Raw genomic sequence first — 23,714 nt, 5'->3', positions numbered from 1 at the left:
AAATACAGCTGATGCAATACCGAGTGCTTCAGTTTGCCTTTATTTTTGTTATTTTTCTATTTTCCCTTTTGTAGGCATTGTTGACAGAGATGATGGAGAGATGCAGGAAGCTGGGCAACAAGTAAGTGCCATGCTATATGTTTATTTTTTTAATCTCAGGAAAAACTGGATTGTTACTCTTGTGGCATCCTCATAAATTCTGATGGAAGTGGTGGTATTCCAGGGCCCTCCCCTCCCTCCCTCCCTCTCTGACTGGCAGCTGATGAGGCTACGGTACAGCTGTTTTGAATTGGAGGCTTCTTGCACACTAAGCATGTGGTTATCAGAGACCTACATCCTTTAGCCCTATCTTGGGCAGAATACACCAGTGCTCCAGTTTATATGTACTGTATAAGGGAACATGTTGCTCTCTCTCTGTAATTCCACCCTCCACAACTGAGATGCAAAATGTTTTTTGAAGCCTTTCCTGGGCTGCTCACTTGGCTCCTTCCCTTTCGGCCTTCAGCTGGAAAGTTTGAGAAGTCTTTTGTTTCGGTGGGTTTATGCCTTGGCCCAGTTGTTTTGCCATTTGACAAGTGGTTTTGTTGTTCACTTCTGTAGTTCTTGCCAGAAACAGGGAGTGAATTGATCCAGAGAATGGAGGAAAAAGAGCAAGCTTCATCTTTTGCCAAATAAGCCATTTATGTTCTTTGAATATAAGGATGCAGTAGGGGCATAAATGTTGCATGCTCTGAGTACATCTTAATGTAAAGGTCAAAATATAAAGTATCAATTGGGGGGCTGTCTTGTAATGCTCTGAATGATATTTCTTCCAGTGCTTTGCTCTTGAATTCCGTAATGTCTGCCTTCAGAGCTGAATTTATTGCTGCAAGGGCGATGGATTTTATTGGTATGATAAAAGAGTGTGATGAATCTGGGTTCCCCAAGGTAAATTCTTCTGCAGCCTCTCCACTCAAACGCTTTTATTGTTGTCAGCCACTTCATAGATCCCCAAATAGTTTCATTAAATGTGCACTATGGATTTGCTCCAGTTCTGTTGGCTCAAACATCTTTTTGGGATATGCGCTTGACTTCTCCATGGCCGCTCTTTTGCCAATAGCTGGTTCTGTGTCATGAACAACTTTGCAGAAGGGATCCACTGTAATAGTTAATTAATAGATTTTAAAACTTGATTTTTAAAGCCCTCTGCTCACAGAGAGGGAAAGCCTCTTCTGAGATATTGCTTATGCAACAAGTCTTCATCTAAAAATGAAGTTGTTGCTTTTTTGATTCAGAATAAAAAAAAGTAAGCAGTTTAAACTCATTAAAAGCTGTAAGAATTTAACTGCTTTCTTTTAACTGGGTAGCAAAATTTTGCCCTGATGGTATTTCCCACCTCTCTTTCACAAAATAAATAAATATCTGTCTTTGTATTGCTAATGTTATTTATCCAAGTGAGAACACAAATGGAGGCAGCAAAATGGACATGCAACTCATTTTATTTTTACAGCATCTTCTCTTCTGCTCTCTGGGACAGAACTTGGCCTTAGCTGACCCACCAGAAAGTGACCGGCTTCAAATCTTAAATGAAGCATGGAAAGTTATTACAAAGCTAAAGAGTCCACAGGTGGGTTATTAATAGAGGAATTTGGCAACTTAGCTGGTTAAAATAAGTGCACTGTAAATTAGAAACATTCTCTCTTAAGAGTATTGCCTAACTTAGAGGTAGGGCTGGGGGTATGTTTGAAATTTTGAGTGGGTGGGGGCTGCACACCAAAAATGGCTCCCACTCATCTGTTCTCAGAATAGCCACAAGGATGAGCATATCCAGGCCCCAAATATCCATTTTCCAGCAGGCAAACTAGCTTCTTCCTCTTCAGAATGCTGCATGCCATCCTGGTGGGACATTTCTGGGGGCCAAATACAATCTTATATTAGTAGCTGATACTTCGATTGGCACTGGACCAGCGTCCTACTTGAGGTGTTATTAAAGGATCTTAGCAAAGGGTCATGGGCGGGGGACAAGTAGTGCTTTAGGCCCTGTTCTGTCTATCCTTGGCCTCACTTATGGAGAACAACATGTTGCAGCGGTGAAGGAGTTGAACTAGAAGCAGGAATACTGAGGTCCTAAGCCACTCAGAGTCACAGAAGTTCCTGGGAGACCCTGGGCCAGTCCCTCCCTCTCAGCCCAAGAGCCAGGGTGGTTCCCTGGTAAAGGTACTGGACCAAGAGTGGGAAGACTTAAATTCTATTTCCTGCTCAGCCATGGAAGGAGTCAGTTGTAGACTAGGAGTGGGGAGCACCAAGGCTGTAATCTGCCATCAGCCACCAAAGCTCCCTGGGGGATTTTAGGCCAGCCCTTCTCTCACTCCACAGGATTGCTGCTGTGGGGAAAAACTGGAGGGAGCACCGAGTATGCCACCTTGAGCTCCTGAATAAAAGGAGGGGTATAAATCAAATAAATAGATGCTTTTAATATTTTGACCTTACTTCCCAGAGAATCAGTTAAGCATGGAAAAAGCAGGCTGAGTGGGGTGAAAACATGTCAAAGTGTGGAGTCCTTGGTGCTCTCTGAGCTTGGTTGTTGACTTGCAGATGTTTTGTTGCTCGACTAGGCAACTTCTTCAGTGCTAGAAGGGTGTGGGGTTTGTTCCCTGTTTATATACAGTAGATTGCCCTTATATACAGTACCTTGTATATCAACAGGGAGCCAACCCCACCCTCCCTCGCACTGATGATGTTCCCTAGTTGGGTCATGAAACGTCTACAAGCCAACAGCCCAGCTCAGAGAGCACCAAGGCCTCCAGAGTTCAGCCCTCGGCTACAGATATTCTCTTTGATTGGTACATGTCAAAGTGCCTCAAAATGTGATGCCCATGCATTTATTTTTAGGACTATATAAATTGTGCAGAAATCTGGATGGAATACACGTGCAGGCATTTTACGGTAGGTGTGGATTTAAGCGTTCCATTTTCCAATATTGGTTTCTTTCTTTTCTTCCGCTTCTCCCCCCGCCCCTTCGTTATGGCTTATAGCATTTGCTACTGCTGTAGTGGAAGCCTGGCATTTATCTAGAGGTTGCTCACGGGTCATACTAATATCTCTTGGGGGACTATTTAAGAGGCAGTGAGAATGAATGATCTTAAAAGCAACGTCATGCATTTGTCATTAGTGAACTTAGCAAACTTCGACATGGCACTAGGAACAGCTGTCTCCGGAGTGGGGGGAAAAAGAGAACGAATCTTGGAGTTCTAATGGTAATCGGTTTCTATAGCTTTTCCAGTTTGGTGGCACACATTAATCTAGAAATATCTGCAGCAATATATCATAGCTATTACATCTGCCTGGTAGTGCATCCAGTCATAAAACATGAGTACTTTCTTGGTATAACAAGCTTTTATGTTGGATTAAATCTTTGCTCTTGAAATCTGCCTTCTCAACCTAGAAGGTTCGCAGAAGTGATAGATTTGAACTCTCATAAGCTTCCCCAGCCAGCATTGTCTTAAAATATGATTTGCCCTGCCCTTAAAGAATTGCAGTTGTTTGATGCTAGTCACGTAGGAAGAAGCTGCTCCGTTATTCAGCTTTGTAATATACTTGTCCTGGCTTCGTATATTTTTGAATTTATGACCACTGTGATGCTGTTTTATTTTACTGCATCTGCAGAAGCGTGAAGTCAATACCGTTTTAGCTGATGTCATTAAACATATGACTCCAGATCGGGCTTTTGAAGAGGCCTACCCTCAGGTAAAAGAAAAGTTCAGTCATAATTTCTAAAAGGGCACAAAGAAAGTTGCTTGAGCTAAATGGTACAGTGGATGTGAGAAATCTGGGTGGCTTTGATGCCAATGTATTATGACCCTGAGCCTGTTTTAAGAGGAAAATACAGAGTGATCTAAAGCAGATGAAACCAGATGCACGCACTTGGAATAAAACCAAACTGATGTTATTGCAAAACTTAGATCAAAAGGAATGGCTATTTTTTTAATAAGAAAATAATAATATTTATGCTTGAAGGACAGGACAGAGGCAGTAGGGTTAAATGAAAGGAAATTAGAGTTTCTGTTGATAAAAAAGAAGCATGTCCTTACTGGATATTTTTTTTTTTCTTTTCCTTTCTTGATCTTAGCTTCAATCAATAATTCAGAAAGTCATCACCTATATCCATGATTTCTCCATTCTCTTTTCATTGGTGAGTTTCTATGGGGCTACAAGGATCCTGTGTTCCTACTGTCTAAAAGAAATGTGCACTTTCTCTTGGAGACAATTTGAGGTTAGCTGGAAGACAGATGAGTAGGTCTGGGAATGAGAAGAAATCTCATCCCTGCATGTCTTAATGTTCCCATCCCCAAACTATGGCTTTCCTTTACCATCCCCTTCTTGGTTTTGAAGACACTCAAGAACTTCACATATCCCTGAGTGTGAGAAGCAGAGGTGCTGTTGGGCTGTGGAGTCAGACTGAAATCGTATCTCCTTTTAGTTTTACAGTTCTCTCACTGACATGATACCTTCCAAAGGAAGTATGGTATTTTACAGTACAATGTTTATCTTTTCTCAAAAGGGTATTCAGATCTTTTATGAACTCTGGAAGTTTATTATAAGGGGAAGGTTGTCTCAAAGCGACATGACTTTGCTGTGGTTAGGATGTTTCCTTCTGGTGGCCCTTAGTTGTGTTGGGCTGCAACTCGGAATTTTTAGCTGTTGGCCACGTTGGCTAGGAATTCCAAGGGATATAGTCCTCTGGCAGGGAATGAATGTTGGACTCAGATGGAAGACAGGGAGGCAGGGCTCTGGTTCCCTTTCAGCTTTGGAGGTCACTGGTGACCTTGAACTAGTTTCTGTCTTTCGGGCCAACCTTCCCTGTGAATTTGTTGTAAGAATACAATGGAAGGCAGAGACCATGTGTGTTGCTTGAAGGAAAGGTGCGATGTAAATCATTGGCCTTGTTTCTCTCTGGAGTGGTAGAAAAGCTTTTGGATTTGAACTGCCCTGAATTCAGAACACCCCCAGTTTTGAGTTCAAAACGGGAGTTTCAAGTTTGGAAAGGGCCACATTGCTCGTTTTGGAAATGTTTTGAGCTCAGGAGAGTGAACTTGAACAGAGCTGGTTACTTCCAAAAGTATCCTGTTTCAGATTTGAAATGGGGCATTTCAAATTTTGTGAACTGTTCAAGCTCAAAACTTTGCATTTCCCTATTTCTCGCCCATACGCATGCCATCATTGTCCTTCCTTGCAACCTGATGGAACGTTGGAAAGAAATTGCACGGAACGGGGTCCAGCTTTGTCCATCAGCATGACAGCTGTCCAAAACATGCTAGTTCAGCTCATGCATGTGTCATGCTCTGCCTATTTTGGTCTTTTTTCTCAGAATATTAAGCCCAGCTCAAACAGCCACCTGGCTGCCTTCCCGGAGTTAAGGAATTCCAGCTAGCTGGTGTCCCATGTCCTCTGAATTTGGAAAACTGCTGGCCTTCCAAAGATACAGTTGGGTTCAACTGAACAACTAATTGTTGTCCTCTAAACTGTGTCCCAGGCAGATTTAAAGAAAGCCCACGTTATTCTTCATTGATTTCCATGGTTCTCGCCCCGGACATAGTAGGGTGTTGCCAAAGACCAGGCAACTTCATCCTCAGCTATATATGGATAAGGCTCTAAACTTGATGTTTTCCTTGATTTCCTAGGAGAAATTCTTGCCATTCCTGGATATGTTCCAGAAAGAGACTGTGAGAGTAGAAGTTTGTAAGTGCATCATGGAAGCTTTTATTAAGTAAGTCTAAAGCCTTCTGATTAAGTGCCCTTCAGAGAATCTGGACAAATCTATTTAGGTGCTGTTAAGTGTGACGGATAGAATTCGTCTGCAGTCCATTTGGCACTGAAAGGTTTTGAAAGGCACCTAGAATTGCTCTAAAGAAAGCATTTAAAATACATTCTCGTTCCTATTGATCTGTTGTTTAAATACATAAATGATTACGCCACTGAATGCATTAAAGTATTCTTGTAAAAGTTGGTTTTGTTGTTGGATATGCTGGGTGCAATCCAGAAATGCAGTGAGGAGGAGTGAACGGTTGCAGGACAGATCAGAAAGCAGAGCGAGATGTTTGCTTGCTCGTTTATTTACTCAGAAGATTTATGAACTGCCTCCAGGCAATGTAGAAATAAGGCCATAATACGGTACAACAAGTATACAGTGAAATAGAACAATAAGCCATAAATGGTTAGGGTGGGTGCTGAACTGTTTAGTCCAGAATGCAAGAAGGATTTGTGTAAAGTTTACATTGTCGGATTGTGCCTGGTGTTTCTACAAAAAAAAAAGTTCGGGTGTGTGGTTATCCGCTTATCAGAGCTGATAACCTGACCAAATAAAGTAATTAATGGGATTCTGTTTGCTTTTTGCCTATGATGAAAGCAGTGCTTTTGAAGGAACATGCAATTTCTTTTCAGATGATACTGGCACCCCTCCCACCCCCGAATCTGGGCACCTGAGGAGGTGTTTTTGCATTTGCCAATTTTTCTAAGTGTATCTAATAACCTGCTCTGATATAAATGCCCACAAAAATGGGCCCTTGGAAAAAGAAAAGAAGAAAAGAACGTGTGCAAGGACTTGGTTTGGAAAAGTAAAATGGAAAGAGGGGACAGGAAGGAAATCCTTTCCTGCAAATCTTGCTTTTTATGTCCATACAGCTACACAAATACAGCAGGTCCCCTGTTTAAGAACGTCCCGGTTTATGGACGACTCCTAGTTAAGGATGGACTGCCATAACGCCGATTATATTAAAAATTTGAGTTAAGTACAATGTTTTGGGCTAAATACACAACACTACTTCGTGTATTATTATGTTTGAGATGTTTTAGTGTATTTGGCAGTGCTTCTTAAGTGTTTTATATGCACAGAAAGGTAAAATATACTCTATACTAAGACAAACATTTGACTAACTGATGCTAAATAGCCATTCTGACTTACATACAAATTTGACTTAAGGACAGACTTAGCAACGGAACTCGTTCTTAATCTGGGGACCTGCTGTATAATGATTCTGTTTTAAGTCTGCCAGAGATATTTTTAAGCAATGGATCGATTTCACAGGATGAAGAGCTTCTGTTTACAGGCGTGGTGTTCCCTGTGAAGCAGTCTGAAAAGGCGGGAACAATCTTTTTGCCATATGTTTCTGTTCTTTGCTGATGGCAACTGTGATCCTGAGAGAGACGCAGGAGTGCCATGCTAACAAGCTGCATTGTGAAAGCAGAATAGCCAGCATTGTTCTAATCGAAATGAGATCCATCCAAATACCTTCCTTTTCAGCACTGAATGCCCCTTTCAGATGTTTATTTCCTTTTTGTTTTATGACGACAACTAAACCTTGATAGATGTTGATTAGCAAGTTTTTTTTTTAAACTTTCTCGTTCTGTTCTGGAAGAGTCTCGTTCTGATTTTGTACAGTGATGCGGCATTTCAGGGGCAAGGGATGTCTTATATGTGACTTCTATTTACAAATAAAAATACTAGTCTATGCTGGTTGGCAGAGATCTTCCACAATTCATAGTCCCTTGAGCCATCTTACTTTCCAAATGAATGTTTGTGGTATAAGAAGCAAACTTAGATCACCTTCTTCAAAACATTTTTTAATTGGGGGCATTTTGATGGAGCAGAAAAGCATCCCACCGGCAGAAAACAAAGGTGCACCAAAATTCTGCACTGGAACTGTACCCTTGGGTAGAATTGTGCCCCATAAAGTTGAATGAAGACGTTTAGTGCTTCCTGATGGTCCAGTTGTTCAGAGAGAAGGACAAAAAGATAGGACTTCCTTGTTCCTAGCCCCCTTCTGTCTTGCAGGGTTTAATTGCCAAAACACAAGGCTTCCTTTCTAATGTTAGTCCTTTCTAATGTCATCCTTTTTGTCTCCAGACCCATGTGGTCCGTTCCTTTTGCACGGTGCCACAAAGCTGAGGTCACGGGATCAGTCTCTTCAGCTTGGTCCTTCTTGTCAAGGACTGGCCAGAGGCCGAATGCCGTGGAGAAGATTCCAAAGACACTTGTGCTTTTTGTTAGTCTTTTGATGTCCAGGATCTGTCCGGCCCTTGGTCTCAAAAGTGCCTCCCATATTAAACAGCTCTAGATATTCTCTTCCTGATCTTCATTCGAGTTTGGCAGCGGTGTCCAGGAGAGACCCAGTCTCAGCTGACTTCATCCTATTCCTGTGTGAGCTTCACACAGAAGGTGTGGGGAGCTGTGCTCTTCATTGCAGTTCCAATAGAAGAGAACATCTGTAGCTCAAGGTTGAACTGTGGAGTCCTTGGTGCTCTCTATGCTTGGTGGTTGGCTTGCAGGCGTTTCATTACTTAACTAGGTAACAAGATCAGTATGAGTGAGTGTGGAGTTTGCTCCCTGTTTATTCTTCCTTGCAGTACTGGCTATATGGGCTGGGGTGTTGGATGTTGTTCTGGACACATGGAGGGAGGTACATTTCCATCTCCTGGCATATATGATTGGAGCCTTAATTTATTCTTCTTCCCTTTGCCTTGTGAATGGAGTAAGCTTTCTTCAGAAAAGGCCTGCAGTATCTATTTGTCAGGCACATGTTTGTTGCTACTCCCAGGCTATCAAATGCATTCCTTCAAAAGTTGGGTTTGAACCCTGACCCACCTCTCCGCCTATAGGAAATCTGTAAAGATCCATCTCTCATCAGGTATCTTTCCAGAGCTATTATCTTACTCCTTGCATTTAGAGGCATTTGTTTTTGTGTGTGTTTACACTCTAGGCCACTTTCTCTGGCCATTCTGAATTTATTTGAATATACATGGAATAAGGAGCTACCATTTTCATTTAGGCTGCAACACAAAGGTTTCTCTTTCTTGGTTTTGAAAATGCCTGCTTGCTTCCTAGGCACCAACAGGAAACCACCAAGGACCCCGTGATTCTCAACGCCCTACTGCACGTGTGCAAAACTATGCACGATTCAGTAAAGTAAGTTATTTTTCTTTTCCTTCCATTTTTATCCACAAGGGTGGATTTCATGATCCCTTCCAGGATAACCTAGGGAAGGACCAGAAGGGGACGGTCTTTTCCAAGCACCAATTCTTTTCAAGGCCCTCATTAATAAGGCTGCCATTTGTCCAGGGGGGGAAAAAAACCTTCAGCAGGAGAATGTGTTGTTTTAAATACAAATTGAAGGAATGTTCTGGCCAATGCCTTCACAGTTTAGCAAACAGAGAGCGAGAGAGGGCAAGGGACATTTTAAGAGCGTTGAAAAGGGTAAAGTAAGTGACACACTTTTGTGAGACGTGCTTCCCATTGAATGCCTTTGTTGGAAAAAGCTTAAGCACCGCTGGGAACAAGGCAGGATTGATGTGGGTCCTTTTGAGAAGCAGTCCTTATTGATACTGAAAACAAATCTTACCCCTGTCCCCACGAAATGAATTCCCCCTTGTAAGATACTATTTTTATCGCTGTTTCTGCAGAAAGCTGATCTCCTGTTTAGCGACAATAAAGTGCCAGGAACATAGAAGTGCTATTCCTGCATTCTGTCTCTATTATGGTCAGGCAGTGTTTCCACTTTGATAGTGCTTTGTTGGGCAAGAAGCAGCTGCGATTCAGCCTGTGTCCTTTGATGTGAAGCCAGCAGGGCAGATGGGAGCTTTATCCCAATTTTACTGTAATGCCTGTCACACATCCAGAAAACAGAAGGCATGCAGTCCTTTCCTGAATGACTTAACGCCTACAGTGTAAAACTGATGGCTGAAAATTAAACAAAGGATATCAATAGTGATGCTTTCTGCTGAATCAGAGGACCTGGTCTAAAGGGAGGGTGGTGGTGGTGGTGGTGGTGTTACATAAGGTCAGGGGTTGAGCTGTGAAAAGCAATTTTAGGAAACTCTCATGAGACCCTTGATGGCTGCTCTACCTGTAAGGTTCTCAGCTACCAATTCAGGCAAAGTTATTACAGGTAGTCCTTGCTTAATAACTACAATTGGGACCAGAATTTTGGTTGCTAAGTGAAGTGGTCATTAAGCGAATCTGACCTGATTTTATGACCTTTTTTGTGGCAGTTGTTAAGCAAATCATTGCAGGCGTTAAGCGAACCACATGGTCATTAAGGAAATCACACGGTCCCCCATTGATTTTGCTTGCCAGAAGCTGGCTGGGAAGGTTGAAAATGGCAGTCATGTGACCATTAGATGCTGCGAACCCATTTCCTTGCTACACCCTTGCCAGAAATGCACTTTTTCAGCCTACCTAGCGGAGATGCTAGCTACTCCCCTATTGGTAGGGGGGGGTGCTTTTCAGGAGATGAAGCTTCCCTCTTTAGTCTGTTGCATATTATCATATCTGAACTTTGCCCAGGATGGAGAGTTAATCTTCATAGGGGTTCTTTGGCAACTTTGGGAACAAAATGTAGGTTTCTCAGTCTCTTTGCTTCCTTAACTCTAGTAACTGAATTTAAATAAACGCAAAATTAATTATTTTTTAAATTAATGAGTCCCAATCGGCAGAAACAAATGTATTTCAATGCCTGGAACTATAAATCCAATATTGAATCTATTAAGATTTTTGTTGTAACTAATAACATGTGCAATAATAAAACAATTGCCCTAAGCCATCTGCTTTTTGAAATAATACTTTAGAGTTATTCCCAGTTCAGATGCTCATCTTCTCCCAAATTTTTGCTCGGTCTCTAGTCTTCCCTCCCTGCAATACCTAGGAAAACACTGGCTTTCTTGAGAACACACATTCAGTGCTTCTAACACTTGCAAGTGCTATATACCTGTAATTCTTAAATATTACTGTTAGCCTGAAAAAAAATAAAATCAGCATTCCATTTTCAACTAAAATTAGGGCTCCTTATGGCTGATCTGGGCCATCAGTGATGTTTTGCAAATCAGAATGGGTACGTTCACTTAAAATGCTACGCCAAACCAAAAGCAGGCAACTACATCAGTGATTAGAAAACTCCAGCTATTGGATTCACAGTTGTGCTGCATCTTTCTAATCACTTTTTCATGGCCATGTTTTCAACCTAGCCGTCTTGTTCAAGGATGCAGAGTTGCTGCCACACATCTCCCACCAGGTCTATCAACTTACTGTGATGTCTGCATTGAAATATTGAAACACTTAAGAGCCAGCCATGGTGAATGTCTGCCACCTGAATTTGCATTACAAAACAATTACTCTTGCCACCTGGAAGGAAAATTTTAAACGGATTTTCTCCTTATGTGGTACTGGTTTGTTATTTATAATGTATTTCCTTAAACAAATTGCAGGCTTGTTTACAAAAAAACAAATAAAACAATGGAAGTAAGGATACAACCTTCACCCCACGAACTAAAATCTACAGCACCATAAAAACATCATAAAATTACAGGTTTCAAACAGCAGCTAAAAAGAGCAGGAAAATAAAAGGATGCTTGGTGCAGTAAAGGAACGTAAATAATCAAGGACATTTCCCCAGAGAGAATGCCTAAGACCTAGAGAGGGATAGAAATGACTAAGAGAGATCCTTCTTTTATACCTGCTGTATCCCAAATAGTTAGGGAGTGAACCACTGGCAACTTTCCCCTTGTGATCTTATTACAAAGCCCATTCATTCATTCATTCATTCATTCATTCATTCTTCATTCATTGGAAACTTAATTTCTAAAAGATACAACCCTAACCCGAAAGCATTGGCAGAGAAGAGGGCAGAAAAGCCAAGCATTAGCTCATCGGTAGGTTACTATACCTCTCCTTCCCCCCAACTTGAGCACATGGCCCTGCTATTTAGGGCTGCTCAGGTTAAAAATGGGGGCCGGTTTGGAGTTGTGGTTAAGGCACCAGGCTAGAAACCGGGAGACTGTGAATTCTGGCCCCACCTTAGGCACAAAGCCAGCTGGGTGGCCTTGGGCCAGCCACTCTCTCTCAGCCCTAGGAAGGAGGCAATGGCAAACCACTTCCGAAAACTGCAGGGACACATTATTATTGAGCACCATTTTGATGCAGAGATCAGGACACCAGGCTAGAAACCGGGAGACCGTGAGTTCTAGTCCTGCCTTAGGCACAAAGCCAACTGGGTGACCTTGGGCCAGTCACTCTCTCAGCCCTAAGAAGGAGGCAATGGCAAACCACTTCTGAAAAGCCTTGCCTAGAAAACTGCAGGGACTTGTCCAGGCAGTCTCCGAGAATTGGACACGATTGAACGTATTAAAAAAAAAAAGTTCAAAATCAGGCCCCAACCAGCCCCCACCCCGGTAGCCTGTAGTCTTTCCCCCTCATGAGGCAGTCTCTTCCAGTGGCAGCCGTAGTCGGGGAAGAAGCTTCTTCCAACATTCAGGGTGTTCCTTTCCTCCATTCTTCCCCCTCACAGTCCTTTGCAACACTCTGCCTTAACAATATTCTGCCTCTGAGGGGGAAGGCCCACTTTCACACCTTCCTAAACAGATGCCGGGCGACCTTGGTTGAGTTTATTATGCATAAGGAACTTTTCCCAGTCTTTGACCAGGCGGTATTTTCCTCCAGCCACTAACCCTTTGGGGAAAAAATGGAACTCCTTTTTGGACAATAGATAAAGCTGCAATTGCCTGCCCACTTTCCTGGGGTTCATTCTCACTTGAGGGAGGCTTTTCAAAGGGACATGTAAGGAGTTACACAATCATTGTGCTTTCAACAACTGATGCCTTAAAATGTTCTTTTCTAGCGCACTGACCCTGGAAGACGAAAAGCGAACATTGGCCTCTTTGATAAACGGATTTGTAAAAATGGTGAGAATCTGTTTTGTTGTTTTGGGGGGGTGGTCTTTGAATCAGTGTGGACTCCTGGCGACTACCTGGACAACTCCCTGCAGTTTTCTTGGCAACATTTTTTGGAACTGGTTTGCCATCGCCTCCTTCCTAGGGCTGAGTGAGAGGGACTAGCCCAAGGTTGTGCAACTGGCTTCATATCTAAGGCAGACTAGAACCCGCAGTCTCTGGGTTTCTGACCTGATGCCTTAACCACTAGACCAAACTGGCTCTCCTATTTTGTTGTACTGCCTTTTAAACCTTTATTTGGGCTCCTGCTGCGGGGAAAGGCCTGGTGGGAGTGCTGGGCCCAGTCGGTCTTTGCTGCCTTAAATTCACCTTTCCCATCTTTAGGCAGTGCAGAGTCCAACCCTCCCAACTTCATCTGGAGGACGAACATCTCCCCGGGTGCTTTTCTTGCTCTTGAACAGGAAAGATCTGGGGGTGGAGGTACCACCCTGGCCCTTCTTGGCTTGTAGGTGTCAAATGTTCATTCTCCTTTGGAGGGTGAGAAAGAGGAGGATCTTGATTTCTAAAAGATTAATCCAACCCTTTCTTCCCCCAACCTCATCTGGAGGAAGAAGGGCCTTCTTCTGCTGGTTGTCTTGCTCTTGAGCTGGGAAGGCCTTTAGGAGGAGGTACCACGCTGGTCTTCCTTGGCTGTGTAGGCACCCAAAGGTCATGCTCATTTGCTCAACTTTGGCGCATGGGAAAGAGGAGAATCACTGTGCAAGATGGCACTTGCTGACTGCTCCGTGCCAAGTAAAGCGGGAGTTTGGCCACTCATCATGCCTGCTGATGCCAGTGCCACCCCAGCCATGGCATCCAGTGGCTTGTTCCCACTTAGACATAGTGAGAACTCCAACTTAGCTGGCTTTAAATGCCTGGAGGGTTGCCCCGGTTCATTTAAGAATAAGTTCCAATCCCTAAAAGGACACTTAGGTGACCCACAGGAGTGGGGGGGGGGAGTTGGGCTTTTTCTTTTTAGTTTGTCTGCTTTTGGAAAGCAGGCTGCTTTCCTGAAGGGATCCTGAAGGGAATGGATCTTCTGGCTGGATCCAACAGAGCTGCTCCTCTGTTCTTATCACATTGAAAGAGTGAGGAATTTCCTAGGGGCTAACTGAGAAGAAAAGGCATTTTCTGACCCTGCTGGGAGGTAGATACAGGCGCTATTCCTTTGCGACCGTTTCCCCAGAGACTGCGCCGGAAATAAAACGGAAGGAATGGGTAACCAGACGCTGCTGCCGCATCTCACCCAAACCGCTCTGTCAATCTCTCTAATCCCAGGTATCGTTTGGCCGGGATTTTGAGCAGCAGCTGAATTTTTACGTGGAAGCCAGATCCATGTTCTGCCATTTGGAACCTGTTCTCATCCAGCTGATTCACGTAAGCATAGTTTTACGGGCAAATTAGTGGCGGAGCTATTTTTTGCTGCCGTGCATTATAATTCCTTACGTTTCTCTGCAAGGCAAGGTCAGCCACCTAAACGTTTGAACAGAAGAGAAAGACCGTTTGGACGCTATTTTATATCAGACGTTGGCGGGTCGCTGCTGCAAAAGGCCTAAACTCAGCACCAGCAGGCGGATGTCGCCACTTTTGCTTCCCTTTCTGAATTAGCAGCACGGAAAGGATCTTAGTCTAAATGTGGTCCCACTAAGGCACAACCTGAGCTGCTATTCCAGGGCAGTAAGCTGATGCCACATTTTAAGAATGTTAATGTTGGGGGCTTTTTAAAGCAAGTTTCTAGTCCTTAATCTTACAAGTAGTCCTCAATTTACGACTGTTTGTTTAACGACAGCCCGAAGTTACGACAGACTTGGAGTGGGTGCTTTATGGCCTGTAAAGCACTTCCAAGCATCGCAAAATGTTGTCCCACCACCTCCCCTGTGGTCACATGATTGCATTTTGGGCGCTTGGCAACCGGCTCACATTTATGACGGGCTGCAGTGTCCTGCAGTCATGTGATCATGCTTTGCGATGTTTTTTGCTGTTTTCCGCAATGACTTACAATGGAAATTCCAGTCCCAATTGTGGTTGTAAGTCAAGGACTACCTGCGTATGTTTATAATGTCTAGGGATATGTCAGTAATTATTTGGCAGGGAGAGAAGAGAGGTTCAATCGAATTTCAATTAACTAGGAACTAGGAATTCATTATTGGGGCTAGGCAATCTTTAAGCTACAATTCCTCTGCTGTGCCCCCCCCCCCCCGCAACGTACAGTTGGGCCCAAACTGGTGGCTTTATCTTTGGGCACTAGGACCAGGATATTTGGAGTCCCATATGAAGGGGGACAGTAGTAGTGAATCCCTGGTCACCTATTAAAGCTTTTATATTGGATTCTAATTGTGACTGGTTTATTGTCTTTTGGTTTATTGTAAGCCATCCAGAGTCACAATGGCAAGCATATAAATGCTTCAAATAATTAAAAAAAAAATCTATCTATCTTGTATCCATTTGGGGGCTTGGGGATAGAAGGTTATTCTCTTATCAGAAATGCCCCCAGATCAGAAACTCAGATTCTGACCATTTTGAGAGAAGACACATACAAAAATTGTAGCATGTGCCATAAGATGAGCGCATCCTAATTTTAATCCCCACCCCACCCCCAGTTTCCAGGGTATCCATGGGAAAGCAAGGGATTTCAGTGTACCACAACATCATAATTCATGGCAGTTGCGTGTTGTAACTGACCCAAACAACATAATTGCATCACTGGTGTGAGGATGACATGGCACAAGGGACTTCATGGCATATGCAAAGTCCTTCTGATGGCTTCTAATGGACGCCCCTGCCAGTTGTTCTCCTGGGTCAAGAAAAAACAGAATATCCTCAGTCAACTGGTATGACACAGAGCTGCCTGGCTTCCGTCACTGCTCATCTGCTGACACCCTCATAAAATGCTGAGCGGGGTCTCCAGTATCCCTTTGACCCACTCTGGCAATTCTCCCAGCATCAGTTATGTTCAGTTCCCCACATGCGCTTGGCCTATCTTTGTGTGGGTTTTTCATCTTTTTCAGGCAGAATGAACACTTGTCCACTTGCATATCATTGGAGTTCTACATTCCTTCATCCCTGAATCTACAGGTAGTCCTCACTCAACGACCACCATGGGGACTGGAATTTTGGTTGCTAAGTGAAGCTGTCATTAAGCAAATCTGACCCGCCTTTATTACCTTTTTTGCAGTGGTTGTTAAGTGAATCACAGTGGGCATTAAGTGAGCCATGTGGTCGTTAAGTGAATCACACAGTTCCCCATTGATTTTGCTTGCCAGAAGCTGGCCAGGAAGGTCAAAAATGGCAATCGCATGACCATGGGACGCTGCAATGGTCATAAATGCGTACCAGTTGCCAAGCGCCCAAATTGCGATCGCGTGACCGCAGGGACCCTGCAATGGTTGTAAGTGTGAGAACCGGTCATCAGTCAGTTTTTTCAGCACCCTCGTAAGTCGAACAATCACTAAACAAATGGTTGTTAAGTGAGGACTACCTCTAATTCACTGTCACATTAAGCTCGCTTTGTCCCACGAACTGCTGTTGGTATTGTTAAGTCCTTAAGTGGCTGGGGTGCAGTGTCGTTCCCGTTGGTAACATTATCTTCCAAAACAGAGTGTGAATCAGCTGGCGATGGAAACCAGAAAAGTGATGAAGGGAAATCACTCCAGAAAGACCGCGGCGTTTGTCAGGGTAGGTGCAGACATGGACCAGTTGCCGGTTGAGACCCAGCACTAAGTCTTGGCTTGACGACTCCTTGTAGGGGGAGAGATCTCAGTCTGATTTGCATCCTCTCTGACTATTGAATCCGCCTTTTAAAAGACTTGGGAAAACTTCACCAATAGGTTTCTTGTTGAGCCAATATTATATCTAGCCAATATTATATTAAAACATATATTATTTATATTTATTGCATTAAATATAAGTGATATCATTTCTATTGCATTATAGATAAAATATACAAAAATAGTTTCCATTAGGCAGGTTGATATTAAAGTCTGAATCTAAAAAACTTGGATGTGGCTGATCTTCAGAAACTGTTCTTCCCCTTTTCTAGGCCTGTGTTGCCTTCTGCTTCATTACAATTCCGTCTCTGACTGGCATCTTCACTCGTCTCAATTTGTACTCGCTCTCTGGACAAGTGGCTTTGGCTAATCAGTGCCTTTCACAAGGTAAATCTTCTGAGTGGTGAGCTGCTCAGTTTTCCAAGACATGCACCATTGTTGTTGTTAATGCTATTATTAGGGATGGCCTTTCTTGCCAGAGGCCAAACAAAAAAGAATGGCTTAGATTTTAAAATCTTCCCTATAAAGAGCTTGAGAAGGAAGTTGTCTCTGCTTCTTGTGGCTTGGTTAGCTTTGGTGAAGAAATGTTCCTTGGCAGGAGAGAGACATTTTACACAGAGGCAATATGTGGGTGAAAAACAATTATACGATGATAATAATAATATGCAGCAGGGAAAAACTCGGAAATGGCAGGAGCTGGTGTTTGGAATCACAAAGATCTAAGGGTTGTGCATTGTTTTTGTTTTCTTTTTAAAGAGCGCAGCCGAACTATTGATTAAACGTGGCTGCATTTTAGACAAGATGTTCAAAACAAAAACACAAAACAGTGTCCCTTGTAGACAGACAGAGAGGAGGGAGAAATTGGCATTTCCTGAACTTTTCTCTACTCCTCTGAACTTTCTGAGGCAGTTGTCCAATCCGAAGCAGCACACAACATTTTCCTCTCCCCCGCTGATTATTTTGAAAAAAGTTGCAAAACCGGGAATAAAAAAAACAACGCTGCAAATATTACAGGAAGCAACGTGAAGGCAATTGTTACCTTTATCTGTCTGAAGGGAGAGAGTCAAAGGATTGTGTTTTCTGCACAAAGCAAGAGTCCAACCCGTGAGTTAACTTTCTTGGTGGGAAAAAAAAAAAGGATTTCAGTTCAATATTAAAGGAGTGACTCGTTCTCCCTCTTAGAATCGTGCGTGTGTGCATGTGGGTGATGTGGGATGACAGAGAGGGAGAAAGTTGCAAAGGCATAGAATTCTTTGCATAATTAGGACAGTTCCTGGCATTTGCAAAGGAAAATTTGATCCTGCCCTATTCAGGGAGATAACAAATATTGTCAGCATTGCACACTTACGAGCAAATTCCAGCTGTAGGCAAACAAGCTGATGTGGGACACTGACTAAGCCTTTTCCTGCAAAGCTGCGGGTTCCTTTGTTTAGACATCGTTCTGAGGGCATCATGAGAACAGAGGGGTTTAAAGTAAAGCTGACTGTACCATCCAAGCCCATTCTAAAAACAATAGATTAGTCAGTGAGGTACACTTTGTATTTATTTGTAGACCAAGCAGCATGAAGTCATTTTTTTAGCTCCCGCCAGCTGGGATGGTTTCGTTGTTGTTTTTCCCTCCAGATAATTAACGGGTGCGCTTGTTTGCTCAGAATTTTCACTTGCCTCTCTTCGCAGGAGGTTTGGATGACTCAGAATAATTCTGAGGACAATAAAAATTACCTTTGGAAAGACTCGATGTTCGTCGGAAAGTGGGTTCTGAATCAGAGCTTCTCCTTTTGATGCCATCTGGTGGTGATCTGCATTTTTGCAATCCACTCCTGGCCACCCAGGTTTATATGCCTGTTCCACCATCAGCTCTAGAGAAATGCAGGACAGAATGTTGAAAACCCTGTTTTTCAGTTCTGCTGCCTGCTTTGACTTCTGACACAGTTTCTCAAGGCTTTTGTCCCTAATATTAAAATCTTCTGCACCAACCTTGGTCCTCTCCAGACATACAGTCTTCCAGAATTCTAGCAGGGGCTATGCTGGCTAGGAAATGTGGGGGATCAAAGTTGGTACACCTAGAGGATATCCCCATTGGTGAGCACCTCTTACCCCGTTTGTAGTAGCAAACTGTGCCACTACTGTGTCTTGTTAAACAGATTCACTACCCTTGTTGCAAGTAGCTTTAAACAGCACTGAAAGTTAGATGTAGCTTTGCCAGGATCTGGCTGTCAATAGATTTAAATAGGAAGGTCTTCTCCAGCACTCCAGGCCTACTGAGTCACGAGAATCCAGCCATTTGGTTTATTCAGCACATGAAAGTAAGAGAAAACCTGAGTTTGTATAAAGGGGAAATCCAGCCAGAGTAACGTGGCCAAGAGAGAACGATCAATACTTATTTCCTCTTCGCGATCAAGTCCATTCAAGGAGGATTGTCAAGTGTCCAGGTTGATTGTTAAGTACGCAGCTCTTTACAGCCCATGTGGTGGGTGGTTCTGACACTTTGGTCTTCTTGGCTATTAGATTTGGCTTGGCGGGTGATGTGCCACAAAGCCGGAACTATTTAGCAAATGTGTGTTTTACAGATGACTAATTTCACCAAGGGGCTCACAAAAGTGGAAGTGCCATGCTGGGGTGGGATTTGTTTTGCTCTGGTTTGATGGTTGAACTGAAATTCAGAGTTCAATAGCACACCAAGCTCTCATTGAGCTAACATTTCTATTTTGCTTCCCCTGACCCCCCGTATTTGAAAGTGCAACAGGAGGACAGGATTGTCGTGGGGTTTTTTTTCCTAGTGCCCTAGTTTTAGGGCTATTCAGAAGAAAGGAACAAAGGATCCTTTTCATCATTTTGTAATCTTTGATCTCTTATATTGAACATTCTGCGTACCTGAGAAAAAGGTCCTCAGAAGAAATTGCATCTCCTTCTTCACCTCCTTCCATTTCTCCAGATTTGATGAGATCCATTTTTAGTTCAGCTGCGATACAGCTGGCCTTGGTCTCCCTTGTGGACAATCATGGTTTGATCCAGGCTTGTCCTCAACTGGAGTTATGCCACAGTTTCCATCACTTTGGATCTAAACAGGTACTGTGGTTTGTGTAAAAGAGGAATCATCCTGTGTTGAAAAGGGAGGATGATCTTAATTACATACTTTTGCTTGCAGTGACTCTGCAGTCAGAAGTCGGTGTTCAGAATACTAATTGTGTTGTTTGACTTTAGTGATAACGTGAGCGCTGAGCTTTTACTGCAAGTTATTAACTCTGATGTACACAAACGTTTGGCCCTCATTGTTATCTTTTACCTAAAGTGAACTGAGGTGGGATAAGTGAATTGATGAAAGCTATATTTTAAAAAAAGATATGGGAGTTGTGTAACTTTAGAAGCCCAAAGTATTCTTGCTTATGAAATTAGATACTTTACAGTGTGCAAATAGGATTTTTTTTCTGGTGGTAAAATTGAATTTGTCCTCTGATGTGATTATAGTCTAGGATATGTATGTTTTAAAAATCAGAATAACTGAAGATAAGATTGAAACTCATACATTCTTTGACCTTTGCCCTAAGTCTTTAGGAAGAGGGAAAACCTTTGTATTCTGGGAAATGAGCTGTTGAAATTTAAGGTATAAGTAGTAGCCCTATCCATTAATTTTAATGAGCATAGGATGCATCCATATCTCCTCTTCCACTTAGTTCATTATCATCTGACTCTTGGATTTCAGAAAGAGCTTTCCCAATCTTAGCTGGTTCAAACATCTCCAGGTGGAGCAGATGCTCTTAGAGTTACAGCTTCTCCCTAAAACGGCCAGTGTTGGAAGCCACGTTTTATGGAGCTTTCCACAGCTTGGTGTCTTCCTCCTGCTGGATTGGCTTTTATTTCCCATAGTTTTCATAATTCGCTTATGCGGCAAGTGCATACAGGCAAGAAACCAAAAACAGGCCTGTCAAGAAACGTGGAATGTTTCAGCATTTTCAGAGGAAATCCAAGTTGGCTGAAATTCAGGGTCCTTCTCCTTCTGGAGACAGCTGCCCTGTCGATGCAAGTCATCAGCCCTGTGAGCAGGTTCCTAGTCACAGAATATTAAGGGTCTATTCAGAAAACCAAACAGGTCCTTTCCCTTAAAAGTGGTCATCTGATGGGACCTTGAAGGCATGCCTTCTCTATAGCCGCCCCAACCCTTTGCAATAGCCTCCCTCCTGAGATTCGAGGGACCCCTACCCTTTTATAGCATTGGGCTAGGACGGGGGTTGAGTCAGGAGGCTCATAGTCTAGGTGGTCTGGCACCTGGTGGGAAGGGTGGCTTTGTTCTTAGCCTTCTGTTTTTATTGGTGGCTACGAGCCCCTTAGGATCACTCCATGAAATAGGCAGCCATGTAAGTTCTTTAAATAGAATAAATGAAATTAATAATAAACTTATTTAATAAATTAAATTGCAACTGAGAACAAGCTGACCTTCTTGAGCTTCTAAGAGTATCCTGGGGAGAAGACACAGCAGGCTGAAACCTTGAACAAGAGTATGCCTCTCGGGATGTTCTGCCATGGTCGTTGTCTTCTTATTTTGTATCCAGATCAAACCTTAAGCTGCCAAAATGACACCACCTCCTTGGCTTTGTCATTGGCCAAAAACAAGTCATTTTCAGTGCATACTATTGGTAATAATCGGCAGGTCAGCAGGTGGGCCAAATTCTGTCTCTCTCCACATTCACACGGCATGTTATTATCCGTCAGCAACCCCCACTTGAGCACATTAGTCTTACACCTAGGTACTCCAACCCTCAACCTATTCAGAGTCCTCCAAATGACATAAGGGAGGTGGAATCCCTCAGCCATATTCTCCTCTGGGACTATCCCTTGGTCAGTGATTTCTCTCCTCCATCTTCCAGTTCGGTTCTGCACTTGCGTGCCCTCAAGAGTGTTTGTTCTTGCCATGAAACCCTTCCTAGGTTTTAGTGAACCATTCTGCAATGGTTCGCTGTAGTCCCTCCTTTGTGAATTTTCTAACAGCTGCAAGGATTGCTCAGAAGAAAACAAAGCCCTCAGAGTGGAGGGTCCTGCATGGTCAAGCTTCTAATTGTAGCTCCCTTTTAAATGATAGGCATGTTGATCAATCTAAGTTCAGTCTGCTAACACGGCCCCAACTGTGATCTTTTTATAGCGGATGCCTTTTTCAGAGCGGCGATAAGCCTTGTTCCCGAGGTGCCGAAGATGATCAGCATAGATGGGAAGCTGCGGCCTTCAGAAGCATACCTCCTGGAATTCCTCTGCAGTTTCTTCTCAACGTTGTTAATCATTCCTGTAAGTGGAGTGGAGGTTTGCGTTGATAAAGAGGCTAGTAGCTGTTGTATACGCAATTTCCAGCGGCAGGTTGGCCCACCTTCTCAGACAAGACGGTCTTCCTCCCCTCCAGCTGAAAGCATGGGAGAAAGGAAGAAGCGATCTGCTTTCAAATGAGATCAAATCTCTATTGCAGCCACAAACCAGCAGTCAGATAAAGATAAAACAAAGAAAAATGACAATCTCTCTCTCTCTCTCTCTCTCTGAGAAGCTAAAAAGAAAAGAAGCTAATACAATCCTTCAAATGCAAGGAGATAGGCGATGCATATAGAGGGACAAAATTGGGCAAGCCAGGGGGACATGCCCACAATGGTTAGACAGGAGGAAGGGACAAATAGAAATCTTGCTCTCTACCAGGGAATTTCTTAAGGATAGGCTGGCTAAAAGTACTCCAGGATGCCCTAAAGCCGCCTTCCTCAACTTTTTGACCCTGAACCCTAGAAATATTTTTCAGGCCTCGGGGAACCCCTGCCATTCAGGCTCAAAGATAGGCCAGAAGTTACAAAATTATATTTGTTTCATGGGTAGGCCTGTATAGACACACGGACGGTGTCATGAGTAAGGATGGCGAGCAGGGGGCTCTCACCCAGACTGTCAAGCGCATGCGTAGCACTGAGGAACTGTTCAGCCATTCAAAGAGACACAGATCGGGACCGCCTTAACCTTTGGGGTTTATATGGCTGGGTTTTCCCACGCTTTCTCAGTTTGTTAGGATTCTTGTTAAGTACTACTAATAAATATTAGAGACCAAGTCCTCGCCTCAGTGTGTTTCCTGGTAATCAGGACAGACGGTATTCTTAAACTAAAAATAATGAAACTTACCTCTTTAATGTGAAGTTGCCTGAATTTGAAATAATTTTTTAAATAAATCATGATCTCCCAGGGAACCCCTAGTGACCTCTCGCGGAACCCGAGGGTGCCACGAGACCCTGGTGGAGAAACCCTGGGCTAAAGGATCATACGCCTCATGGACTCCGCTGAGCCATTCTCTCAAGGCTATACCTATATATTGGTGTAGGGGAATATTTTTGGACCACCCCACCAGAGCAGCAGAAAGCAATGCATCCAGTCTGGCCAAAGCCAAGAGGAATTGCTGTCTGTAGGGTTCCCATTTGAGAGCAAAAGTACTTACTGGGATTCTTGTTCTGCCCCCTTAACCTTTTTTCCTAATGCTAATCAGAGCTCAGAGAGATTTGTTCCTTGATCAGTTGTTTCCAATCCTGATTGGTGCTAGAGAACTCAGACTGAGCTTTTAATGGCCTGGTTCACATGTATAGCTAACCAGTAATAGATAAGCAAGATCCCTCCTAAATACTCCCTTATTTGCTTCCCTATAAATATTCACAAAAAATTAAGTCAACGCTGTAGAAAATTGGCAGTGTGGTTTCCTGGTGCTTTGAGGTTGGGAGTGCATGAAAAGCATCTCAGAAGCTTTCAAATGAGCTTAAATTTTAAAAAAAATTTCTTTTTTTAAAGTATAATGCAAGGGAAAAGATGTTGGGCTTTATCAAAACATATGGCACAGTCTTTTTTTTTTTTTTTGGTCCCTTTGAGTCAGTTTTGACTCCTGGACAATTCCCGGCAGTTTTCTTGGCAAGATTTTGGAAGTGGTTTGCCATTGCCTCCTTCCTAGGGCTGAGAGAGAGTGGCTGGCCCAAGGTCGGCTAGCTGGCTTTGTGCCTAAAGCAGGACTAGAACTCCTGGTCTCCCACCTTCTAGCTTGGTGCCGTAACCGCTACACCAAACTGGCTGCCTTTGTAATATTTACTGCCCTCTAAACCTCCAAAAATGGTGAGTGTAGTCCTTACCATCAGGAAGTTACATGCTCAGTGCCAAACTGTCATGTGATTTGTTTGGCTCTGAGTATGTTGTAGGAACCTAACCATTATGGCTTAG

General features: G+C 43.2%; 1 protein-coding gene across 2 annotated transcripts in view; it reads left to right on the top strand.

The window, feature by feature from the left end:
- Nucleotides 1-23,714, top strand: part of VPS35L (VPS35 endosomal protein sorting factor like) — a 51,525-nt gene that overhangs the window by 24,262 nt on the left and 3,549 nt on the right. For both annotated transcript variants that reach the window (XM_063315263.1, XM_063315264.1), the window contains 13 exons: nt 75-121; nt 816-927; nt 1,490-1,606; nt 2,872-2,925; nt 3,646-3,726; nt 4,109-4,171; nt 5,661-5,746; nt 8,861-8,941; nt 12,645-12,708; nt 14,014-14,112; nt 16,333-16,410; nt 16,775-16,889; nt 21,640-21,779. In XM_063315263.1, coding sequence (XP_063171333.1) covers nt 75-121; nt 816-927; nt 1,490-1,606; nt 2,872-2,925; nt 3,646-3,726; nt 4,109-4,171; nt 5,661-5,746; nt 8,861-8,941; nt 12,645-12,708; nt 14,014-14,112; nt 16,333-16,410; nt 16,775-16,889; nt 21,640-21,779 — 1,137 coding nt within the window. The remainder of the gene's footprint in view (nt 1-74; nt 122-815; nt 928-1,489; nt 1,607-2,871; nt 2,926-3,645; nt 3,727-4,108; nt 4,172-5,660; nt 5,747-8,860; nt 8,942-12,644; nt 12,709-14,013; nt 14,113-16,332; nt 16,411-16,774; nt 16,890-21,639; nt 21,780-23,714) is intronic.

Source organism: Candoia aspera, chromosome 14 (genome assembly GCF_035149785.1).
Source record: "Candoia aspera isolate rCanAsp1 chromosome 14, rCanAsp1.hap2, whole genome shotgun sequence".
In the NCBI taxonomy this organism is placed as follows: Eukaryota; Metazoa; Chordata; class Lepidosauria; order Squamata; family Boidae; genus Candoia; species Candoia aspera.
The sequence above is the reverse complement of the archived record's forward strand: the minus strand, read 5'-3'. Positions and strand labels throughout refer to the sequence as shown.